Below are 12,008 nucleotides of genomic sequence, written 5' to 3' on the forward strand. Positions count from 1 at the left end.
AAAAAAAAAAAAAAAAAAAAAGCCAGTTTTGCTTGTAGTCGATTTTGGTTCAATTTTGGTTTGGTTTTAAAGACTTGGTTTGAAACTATTCATTTTGTAAGACATAAATGATTTTTAATTTATTTTAAAATAATTTAATTTAATTATTTAAATATAATATATTAAAAACATAATTAACTAGAAATATCTTGTCTGAATTTTCAATTCTATATTATGATTTTTGGTCTCATGAATATTAAGTTCATTTATAGTGATAATTTTCAATAAGAAAATAATTTTACAAATTATTTCATCATAATTTTTAGAAAAAAATTATTTAAATAAAATATTAAAATAATATTTAATTAGATTTTTTCTGAATTTTAAATATTATGTTTTCTAAATGTTTAACAATAGTTAATAAATAAAATATATGATTTTATATTTGCAAAATATATATTAAAATAATTATATAAATATTTTTATCCAATATAATTACTGAAATGTGAAATTTGGATATAAAAAAGACCAATTTAATAATTAAATACACGATAAAGTTGTAATTATTTCAAATTAAAAATTGATAAAAATGAAAATAACTTTTTTCAATAAAATTAGACTAAATTTGAATATAAAGTTATTTTGTTAATAATTTCTAAATTACAGAGAGTAAATAATTTTTAATAAGTAATATATCATAAATTAATCTGTAATTTACTAAAAAATATTGCTAAATAATTTAAATTTTATAAAAAAAATTGTATTAATAAGCAAAATAAAATAATGCGAAATAATCCTGTGTGCTAATTGCGTAGGACAAGTTTTACGAAATCCCCGATTAATCGCACCGACCAGGCCGTAGTGAGACGGCTTATGATCCGCTGACGCAACAAATCTCCATCAGCTAAACTGCAGCCGAGCCGTTAAGAGCTAAAAGCTTCAGAGTTCAGATCCCTATTTCATTACAAAAAACAAAAAACCAAAAAAAAAAAAAAAAAAAAAAAAAAACCACTCTTTCACCACGAAATTGAAAGAGCCGGAAACCAAAACCGGCAATATCCGGTAAACCAAAATTTTCATTTGGATTGAATTTTGGGTTCATTTCATTTTCTGTTTACCTAACCCAAGTCAGATTTTAACCATATACTCTGTATTCAAGACCCTCATTTGGTTTATTTAAAGACAAAGAGATTGTGAAAGGCCAGCTGGGTTGTGAGCTTGTTTACTCATCTCTCTCTCTCTCTCTTTCTGGTTTCTTTGTAGATGAACAGCCATAGACTATTGGTTGCAGAATTCAAAAGTCTTAGCTAAAATAAAAATTTGATTGAGCAATGAAGTAGAGAGAGAGAGAGAGTGAGGGGGAAGAGAGAGAGAGTATGGTTTTTTCTTGAGTGCATGATTTTGATAACTTCTCTTGTGGGTTGGGTTTTGTTTTGGCTTTGAGAGAAAGCTTTGCTTGTTTGTGTTGTTTATTTCTTTTTTGGATGGGTGCAGAGGGAGGAGAAGCAGCAGCCGTAGAAGTTTTGGAGAGAGATGGGAGAGACAATAGAGAGCAGTTGTGGTGCAGTTGTATACAGCAGTTGCATACACAAAAATTCTTCTTACAAGTGAAAAAACCTTGTACCTTAAAAGAATTCTAAAGAATCTCTCACTGAAATCCACAAATTAAGCTAGTAGGAGGAATTGATCTCAAAGCAAAAGATCTGGTTTTTGTTGTAGAGTTATTTTCTTCCTTTCTTTCAGAGTCATGAAGAGACTTGGCAGCTCTGATTCCCTTGGTGCTTTGATGTCTATCTGCCCAACCACAGGTTCTTACAGAGAACCCATTAATTTCTCACTTTTTTAATGCTTCATGTCAAAATTTCAGACACAACCCATGTGGCTTGTCTTCTTCTTTCTGAATATAATCACCTAAAATTCTAACTATTTTTTTCCTTTTCAAGACTTGCCTTGCTTTTTAACTTGTCTTTTGCTTTATTCTCTTGGGTATAAAGCTTTGATTCATCCACTAACTTGTTTGTTCTTTCTTAATTATTTGTCTTTAGACGAGCACAGTCCGAGAAACGGCAACCATGTTTATGGGAGAGAGTTTCAATCCATGTTGGATAGCTTAGATGAAGAAGCTTGTGTAGAAGAATCAGGCCATGTATCTGAGAAGAAACGGCGATTAAGTGTAGATCAAGTTAAGGCCTTGGAGAAGAACTTTGAGGTTGAAAACAAGCTTGAACCAGAGAGAAAAGTGAAGCTAGCCCAAGAACTTGGCTTGCAACCAAGACAAGTCGCTGTTTGGTTTCAAAACCGCCGTGCCCGATGGAAAACCAAGCAATTGGAAAGAGACTATGGAGTTCTCAAAGCCAATTACGAAGCTCTCAAGGCCAATTTTGAGTCCCTCCAACATGAAAATGAAGCTTTACTTAAAGAGGCAAGTTGTCAACTCAATGCTCTTTTTTTATTTTCCTTACTTATAAAAGCAAAGCAAGCTGATCTTTTAAAGATTGTTTATGTTGCAGATAAGAGAACTGAAGGCGAAACTCAACGAAGAGAACACAGAGAGCAATGTTTCTGTTAAAGAGGAAATACTCTTGGCTGAATCCGACGACAAAGCGAGTGAAGAGCCAGCTCTTCTCGCATCAGAGATAAAAGACCTGAATTACGAGAGCTTCAACAGCAAAAACAATGGAGTACAGGGAGCTTCTCTTTTCCCAGACTTCAAAGATGGATCCTCAGATAGCGACTCAAGCGCGATCTTAAACGAAGATAACAGTCCAAATCCAGCCATTTCCTCATCTGGGATTCTCCAAAACCACCAGTTAATGATGTCTCCTCCACCACCATCATCATCATCATCATCGTTCCAGTTCACAAAAGCGAACCCATATGTAACCCAGTTTGTGAAGATGGAAGAACACAATTTCTTTAGCAGTGAAGAGGCATGCAATTTCTTCTCAGATGAGCAAGCCCCTACTCTTCAATGGTACTGTCCAGATCAATGGAATTAAACAAAAAAAAAAAAAGAAAGAAAGAAAAATAGTGGGCGGTGGTGGTATCTTAGCTCCAAGGATTTTGTAAATTGGAAATGAAAGTATCTATGTAATCTAAAGCTCTTTACTTTAATCTCCATTGAGGAAAAGGTGAAAATTGGAGAACTGGGTCCATGAACATTCAAAGGAAGAAGAACATAAGAAAAGAAAGAATCAAAGGAAGGGGATGGACAAAAATGGCAAAAAAAAAAATTGGAAAAGAAAGTTCTTGGAGCTAAGTAAGAGAGAGAGAGAGAGCACGTGGGCTTAGGTGACCATAAATGGGCGTAGATTTTGTGTTATAAGCCGTGCGGGAATGATTAGGTCGTAATTGATGGAGCGCTTTGCTGTAAAAAAGTTATTAAGAAGAAATCATCCGATCCTTGAAACTATAGGGGAAGAATTCTTGTAATGGAGAAATAATCATGCTTCTCTTTATCTTTCTTCTTTTTTTTTCTTTTCTCCTTTGATTTTTTTCCCACTTTAAATTCTATCAATGCTTTTTCTCTTCTTATTATTTATCATAAGTTGGTGGCTTGGAAAGGGAAAATTTCAAGAATTTTCACGGAAAATTTTAGTTTAGAAAAAGCTGCGAAATGCATCCTTGAGCATGTAATACAGAAGAGCTTTCTTCCTGGTACTTACTATTCTTGTCACTTTCGGAAACAAAAATTATATTTTTGTTCTTACTACCCCTTATAATATATTCTACTAATTTCTATAAATATATATATATATAAGAATAATGTATTCTGATCGATTTAAATAAAAATAATGTAAAATATTAAACCATAGAAATTTTTTACAATTCAAAAAATTATAATAAAATATTATGTTACAACTATGATTACTTCTTAACTATAGAATATATTTATAATTTCTATTTTCCATGATTAGAAAATCATAAATTGAAATACCATATTCTAATTTCTACACAAAATTATGCAGAAAGCAGGAAATTAGAAAGTCATTTTTTCTGGCGAGCTTTACCAACTCACAAGCGCTAGGAGGCCATCAAAATGCGTACAAGAGAGAAAGGCGAACAGCCAGGCGTGCCCAATACCATTGTGATCGTCACTTATTAGCTGCTGCTCCAGCTCCGAGCTCATGAGTTGTGAAAGCATCTTCCATTTCTATTAAAGGATTTGTCGGGATTGGCGTTGCTGCCAAATTTTGACCACAAGGAGCAACAACTTATTCTCCATCGTCGACAAGGCTCGGCCTGCTGCTTCTATCCTAAATTTATATTGCACGACCGTTTTGCCTCAGAGCTGCAATACCATCATTTGTTGAATTTCCTAGTAAGCTACTGCCTCATGAGGAGGTAGGTATTGAAGATTGATTTACAATTAGCACATGGTTAAACCGTAGTTTGGTTTAGTTTTTGTTAATTGTTTTTTGTTTAGGTTTTTTAGATTTTATTTTCTTGTCTGTTATTGAGTCAAATTACGTCCATTGTAATGGCATTATCTTCTTATTTTTGTTATTAATATTTTATTAGTTTTTTTGTAATGTCTAATTAAAAGGCACTGAGTCGTTAAGTTAGTATTGAAGTGTAAACGCAGTGCAAAGCAGATTAGACTGTCAGACTGTCAGATATATTACAATCTCTGAATAAAGTTGTCAATTTTCAAATCCAATTTGCTAGTTCCGGTTAGCTATATTTTTTTAACTATCTGGTATATTATCTAATTTCAACATTCGTTCAAATTTAGATAATTAATTTTATTCTCTGTCGTCAATTCCCTTTCCCGAACAAAAGTGGTATCAAAAGCCTCGTTCATTCATAACATTGGGTGTTAACTCATGGCATCAAATGGCAACGCTGTGAGTATTTCTCAACCTGCAATTCCTGTTTTCAAAGGTGAAAATTTTGAATTTTGGAGTATCAAGATGAAAACTCTGTTTAAGTCTCAAGATTTGTGGGACTTAGTTGAGAAAGGGTATCTTGACCCAAATGAAGAGACCAGATTGAAGGAAAATAAGAAGAAGGATTCCAAAGCATTATTTTTCATTCAGCAAGCTATGAACAAGTCAGTTTTTTTCAAAAACTGCAGTAGCAACTACTAGTAAAAATGCTTGGGCGACCTTGCAGACGGCGTACTAAGGTAATTCTAAGACAATCACGATTAAACTTCAATCCCTTCATCGTGATTTCGAAACCTTCCAAATGAAGAGTGGAGAGACACTACAAGATTTTCTCTCAAGAGCGGCTGCAATTGTTAATCAAATGAGGTCTTATAGAGAAGAAATCTCAGATTAAACTGTTATTGCAAAGATGTTAAGGAGTTTAATCCCAAAGTTTAATCATGTTGTGGTAGCAATCAGAGGACGTGAAAAAGGATGATACATAGACAGAGGAGGTCGTGGCAGAAATGATCTTGGTAGAGGCGATGGGAAAAGAAATGAGCAGCATGAACAAAGAACAGAGAATCAAGAAACTAGCAGAAGCAGTATCCAATGCTATTACTGCAAAAAATATGGGCATATAAAAGCAAATTGTTGAAAACGAAATCAACAAGCTAATTATGCAGAAGAGGAAGAGAAGACTAAGTTGTTTATGGCTTATAAAGACAGTAGAATAACTTCAGGTGATATTTAGTTTTTAGATAGTAGAAGGGTTGTAATCGAACCGAGCCGAGCCGAACTTTGATAAGTTCAGGCTCGATTAAAAAATAAATTTAAAAGCTCGAGCTTGACTCGAGTTTCATTTATAAACTCGAGCTCAATTCATAAAATAAATATTAAACTCGAGCTTGGTTCGAGCTCGATTCGTAATAAGCTCGTTATCACATTAACGAGCCAACTCAAACTCCACTCAAAAAACTCGAATTTGAGCTCATTTAAGCTCGATTATAAAGTTCGAATTTGAACTCAATTATATTATACACAAGCTCAATATAATTCAAATTCATTTAAATTATAAACAAATTTAAATTATAAAATCATTAAGAGACTTTTAAATTAAATTTTTTTATTTAATTGAAATTTCTCAAACCCAAAACTAATAAAAAAGAATGTAGAAGGATTGTTAATTAAAAAGAATGTAGAATGGTTACCTTTTATAGAGAAGTCACAATCCTCCATATCCCTTCAACTTTCGATGTGGGATTGGTATTGGCAAACAAGCATGTTTAAGAGCTTGTTTGCGAGCCTGTTCACAAGTCTATTCGCGAGTCTGTTCACGAGTCTATTTGCGAGCCTGAAAATGAGTCGAGCTCACGAGGTTAAATGAGCCGAATACTGCTAAGTTTAAGCTCGGCTCGTTTATTAAACGAGCCTAAAAAGTGAGCTCGAACTCGGCTCGATTAGAAAACAAGTAGAGCCCGATCAAGCTTTTATCGAGCCGAGTCTCGAATAGCTCATGAACAGTTTGATTCGTTTACACCCTCTAATCATATGATCGGCATAAATTCATTATTTAAAGAGCTTGATGAGTCATACAAGTTGACAATAAACCTTGCTGATGACAAGCAAATGCATGTTGATGGCAAAGGCACCATAGTAATTAAAAATAGCAACAGTAATGTAAAGCTCTTGCACAATGTCTATTTCATTTCAGATTTAACACAAAATTTATTGAGTATTGAGCAACTCATGGGTTGTGGATATTCTATTTTATTTGATGATAAGTCATGTGAAATTAGAGATAAAAAATCAAATCAGATTATAGTCACTGTTTCTATGTCTAAAAATAAATTGTTTCCTCTTGAAGTATCTAGTGTTGAGAATCATGCTCTTATTGTCAAAGAGAGTAGTGAGTCCATATTGTGGCACTTACGGTATGGACATTTGTGTGTAAAGGGTCTCCAGTTGTTGAGTAAAAAACATATGGTTTTTGGATTACCTAAAATAGAGTCTCTAAATTTGTGTAAATTATGTATTTATGGGAAACAGTGTAAAAAATCATTTCCTATGAGAAAGTCTAGAAGAGCAACTGAATTCTTGAGCTTGTGCATGTTGACTTGTGTGGTTCCATGAAAACTTTGGTGAGAGCAAATATTTTTTATTGTTCACAGATAATTTCAGCCAGATGAGCTGAGTGTATTTTCTGCAATCCAAGTTAAAAACTTTTATGGTTTTCAAGAAATTTAAGACACTTGCTGAGAAGCAAAGTGGGCAAAGTGTAAAAACATGTCGAATCGATAGAGGATGAGAGTTCATGTCCCATGAATTTAATCAATGTTATGAAGATGAAAGCATTCACAAAGAATTAGTAGCTCCATATACTTCAGAGCAAAATGGAGTGGCTGAACAAAAAAATTGCACGGTGGTGGAAATGGTAAGAAGTTTGTTAAAGGCCAAAAGATTACCAGATGGTTTTTGGGAAGAAAGTATTGCAATTGTTGTTTACCTGCTGAATTCATCACTAACAAAGATTATTTTGAACAAAACACCATTTGAAGCTTGGAGTGGTAAAAGACTCCCGGTGAGCCATTTGAAAATTTTTTATTGTATTACCTATGCTTTGATTTATTCTCATAATTATAGCAAACTTATGATAAATCAATAAAATGTATTTTTATTAGTTATTATATTCAATCTAAAGTATATAGGTTATATAATACTATTAGTGGTAAAATAATTGTGAGCAGAAATGTTGTCTTTGATGAAGAGGCAAGTTGGCCTTGGCAAGAAAATTCAGACAGCGTACAGATTAAAAGTTCAATTGAAATATAACAAGCTACTTATTCAATTTCAGCAAACTCATCTTCATTTGAAAATTAAACTCCTCCAAGAAGTTTCGGATCATTGGCTGAAATTTATGAGACTTCACAAGTATTGTTTGTAGCTGATCTAATAACTTTTAAAAAAGCAGTGGAGAAAGAAGAGTAGTACAATACTATGAAAGATGAAATTACACTAATTCAAAGGAATGAAATTTAGAAATTGGAGGATCTTTCTAAAGACAAGAAAGCCATTAGAGTTAAATGGGTCTTTAGAACAAAGTTTCAAGTAAAAGGCAATTTCAAAACCAAAAAGCTCAACTTATGGTAAAAGAATATTTATAGTAATAAAGTGTGGATTATTATAACACCTTTGATCTTATTTCATGGTTTAAAAGTTGTAAAGTTCAAGAAAATGAATATGTAGCTGCAATTTCATCAGTATGTCAAGGAATTTGGTTAAGAAGGATTCTTGCAGTACAAATAATCAAGTGAAAGATATTCTCACAAAGTCACTTTTTCAAGACAAACATGTCTATTTCAGAAATCAACTTGGAGTGTGCAATTTTGAATTAAGGCAGTGTATTGAAAATTGATTTAAAATTAGTACATAGTTAACGTTAGTTTAATTTAGTCTTTATTAGTTATTTTTTGTCCAAATTTTTTAGTTTCCATTTTCTTATCTGTTATTGAGTCAAGTCACGTCCACTGTAGTAATATTATTTTCTCATTTTTGTTATTGATATTTTATTAACTTTTTTATAATACCTATTTAAAAGATATTGAGTCATTAAATTAGTATGATTGCAAAGTAGATCAGATTATCGACATATTGTAATATCTGAATAAAGTCATCAATTTCCAAATCCAACTAATTTCAGTTAGCTATATTTTTTAATTATCTGATATGGTATCTAATTTTAGTATTGTTCAAATTTAAATAACTATTTTTATCCTCTATTTTGTGCGATCTCAATCTCTATTCTGAATAGCAAGACAAATTTTTATCTCAAATTGACTCTTCTTTAATTATATATAATTAAATATCTCCTTTTTTAATTTATTGTCTTTTTATTTTGATTTTTCACTTTCATTTCGATGAACACCACTTTGTTAATGCTTCTCAGTGAGTTTGATCATTCTGAAATCATTAAGCTTAAAACTAATTCTCCTATCGTGGATCTGAAATTGGAATAGAATATTCCAATTTAGGGCTTTTTTAACCATGGAAAAATTATAAATATGCCTTATGATTAAAAAATAATTATAGTTGTTTATGTGTCAAAATAAGACTCATTTTAATAATTAAAAATACTATTTTAGCAAGCCAGTTCAATAATGACATACTCTTCGTAAATCAGATTATAAATTAGGATAAAATAATTACAAAAATTTTAATTTTGAATTAATTTTTCAAAATTAAAAATTAGGATTAAATTTAAAATCAAAGAATAGAATTTATTTTAGAAAAAAATGTGATAAAAAAATAATTAGATTAGTTGCATTAATTTTATATAATAACAATTAAATACACTCGACTTTTAATTTTTTTTTGAAATGAAAATTAAGGATCGAGAGATTATATCCTGAAAACTCTCAGATTTACTTAGATGCATTTATCATCAGACTAAATTTGTGAGTGCGTTAAATTATATATATATATATTTAATTAATCAATTTATTAATTAATAATTCATTCGAAAAAATCGTATAAAATATTTAATTCTAAAATAAAAATTTTATAAAAATTCAATTTATTTTTTTATAAAAGAGTTCAATTTATTTTTTTATAAAAGAGTTCAATTTATTTTTAATTTAAAAAGTTTTTTTTAAATGAAATTATGTATAATTTTATTAAAATTTATTTAATTTTTTTTATGAAATGAATCAGACATTCTAATGTTAATTTTACTTTATATGTTTAAACAAGATATTCATACAAATAATTGGAAAGTAGTAATTTAATAATTTGGCTTTCACTGTTCAATAGCCTAATTAATATATAATTAACCATTAAAATAACAAATTGAAATTTTATGAGCTAAATAATTAACTTTCATTAATTTAATTAGATATTTATAAAAAATCTTCGTGTATTTTAATTTTTTTTATAGCATTTATCTGTAAAAATTAATGAAGTGGTTAATGGGTAGACTTTAAAATCTTAAAAATATTTTAATTTATTTTTTAAAATTAAAAAATTAATTAGTAATTTCTCATTATTATAATATTATATATTTTATAAAAATAAAATAAAATATATTTTATTTTTTAATAAAGAGAAAAATAAATTTATTTTTTCTAATTTAATTAAATTATTTTTAAAAAGTAAAAAATAATTTTTAAAAAAAAAATAAATTATTTAAACCTAATAAAGTCTTCGTACATGTAAGTGTTGGGAGGCATAGCTTTTAGATGGTCCCATTTCAATTCATCCCTACCTCACTTTTGTCATCTTATACACTTACTTTTCACCATTCCTGAATTTTTTTTAATATATATAATAAGAAAATAATAATTAAATTTATTAATTAATTTTAATAAATAAAATAAATTATTCACAATTTATCAATCATTTAAATATATTATAAAATAAATTATTGACAATTTTCATTTATCTCTCTTCATAAATGAATTCTTAGAATTTCCTAAATTGAAAAACGCAGGATTTAGAAAAATTTTAAAGATTCGAATTTTAAAAATATATAAAATAAATTGAAAATCTTAATCAAAGTTTCGGCTAATTTAACTGGGATAATAAATTTTTATTTTATCAGCTAATTTTTCTTTAAAAATCAAATTATATTTTTCAGAAAAGTAAAATAAAAAAAGAAAGGCACGTAACGGTGAAGTGGGGAGTGGGAAAAAGGCAATAGTCTTTTGCCTTTAAAATCGGAATGCATTCAATTGTGAGCGTACGATTTTGGCAAGATGCGCAAAACCCGCTCAGCTCTCTGATCTAATGCACATGTTCTGACTTTTGCTTTTCGTGATTGTTTGTGCTTTGTTTGTATCTTTTCATCTACACGTGTAGGGTGATGGGACCCCTTTTCTTTTCTTTTTTTTTTTACCATATAAAATTAATTACATTCTTTTTTATTTTTATTATATAAAATTAATTACATTAAAAGTTCGATAAATCAGAAGAAAAACAAGTTCAGTAAAGAGGTAAACTAACTATAATCACAAACTCAAAAAGCCAAATAAAACTAAACCCTAATAGGAACTTCTGTAGCCATCAAAAATTACATCGTCTCTATCATAAATTTAAATTCAATTAAATAAAAGATCAGTGAACTATAAAATTAAATTTTAACAAAAATTACTGTAACCATCAAAAATCACTTAGCACTATCATCTCTGTTATAAATATAAATTCAATTAAATAAAAAATCAATGAAGCGTGAATCGCTAGGCGTAGACGTATTAGCACGGTTCGTAATTTATTATTATTGACGGTCAAGTTTCTTCCTACAGTGTTAAAGATAAAATTAGATTAAAATGAAGTCTTTCCTTACTTATCAACCACAAAAGACGTTCAAATGACAAGATCCATTACCTAATCTCAATCACTCAAAATTAGAATTAAAAAATTAAATAAAACTATACAGTTGATATTAGAGCCGCTCGCCGGGATCAAAATCGATCCATAATTATTAATTTTTTAAAAAAAATAAAGGACTCTAAGTAAAATAAATTTTGAAAGTAAATAATTTAAGACCTTGAATCATCAAACCCCAAATGTGGTGTGGATGATGCTTCAAATATAGAAAGAAAATAAATATTAGACATATTCCAGCCAAAATTGCCTCTCTTGAAATAAGAGGAGACATATTGAAATAAGAAATTTAGGCATACCCAATTGTTGTCTCCCTTAAGTGATTGCTTCTCAAACCTAACATGTCATTCATTTCATTACACATTCAAAATAGTTAATCTAACTTGTCTTCTTCAATCTATGAGAAGGATCAACACTTTTAAACCTAACCTGTCTTCATCAAATCTATAACAAATATCTTTTACACATTATGGAAAAAAAAAATTTTATTATTTTTTATTTAATATAAATTCAATAAGTTGAATAATATTAATTTAATAATAGATTGAACAAGTATTGATGGGTATAATATAGCATAACGCTGAAATTGAAATCTCTATTTTTTAGATTTTTAAAATTAAAAGAAAAAAAATAATTATTAATTATTAAATTAAAAATGCATTTAAAATTGATGGACTACTGTGATAAAATCATTAATAAAAACAGAGAGTTAGGGTTAACAGCAGATGGTGATGGCTCAAGAAAATGGGCGAACCCAATGGGGCATATATTAATTAATTGATG

At 29.6% G+C, this 12,008-nt stretch overlaps 1 protein-coding gene across 1 annotated transcript; it reads left to right on the forward strand.

The window, feature by feature from the left end:
- The first annotated feature begins 1,173 nt into the window (after nt 1-1,173).
- On the forward strand, nt 1,174-3,448 carry LOC110628083 (homeobox-leucine zipper protein ATHB-6). Its single transcript, XM_021774551.2, has 3 exons — nt 1,174-1,787; nt 2,025-2,401; nt 2,490-3,448. Exons 1-3 carry the CDS (start codon nt 1,727-1,729, stop codon nt 2,976-2,978), a joined length of 927 nt encoding a protein of 308 aa, XP_021630243.1. The 5' UTR covers nt 1,174-1,726; the 3' UTR covers nt 2,979-3,448.
- Nucleotides 3,449-12,008: the final 8,560 nt, after the last annotated feature.

Source organism: Manihot esculenta, chromosome 12, assembly GCF_001659605.2.
Source record: "Manihot esculenta cultivar AM560-2 chromosome 12, M.esculenta_v8, whole genome shotgun sequence".
In the NCBI taxonomy this organism is placed as follows: domain Eukaryota; kingdom Viridiplantae; phylum Streptophyta; class Magnoliopsida; order Malpighiales; family Euphorbiaceae; genus Manihot; species Manihot esculenta.

Coding starts and splice junctions, on each gene's coding strand:
- LOC110628083 (XM_021774551.2), top strand. CDS start 1,727: ATGAAGAGACTTGGCAGCTCTGATTCCCTTGGTGCTTTGATGTCTATC. Junction 1,788..2,024: donor GTCTATCTGCCCAACCACAG/GTTCTTACAGAG, acceptor ATTTGTCTTTAG/ACGAGCACAGTCCGAGAAAC. Junction 2,402..2,489: donor ATGAAGCTTTACTTAAAGAG/GCAAGTTGTCAA, acceptor TTTATGTTGCAG/ATAAGAGAACTGAAGGCGAA.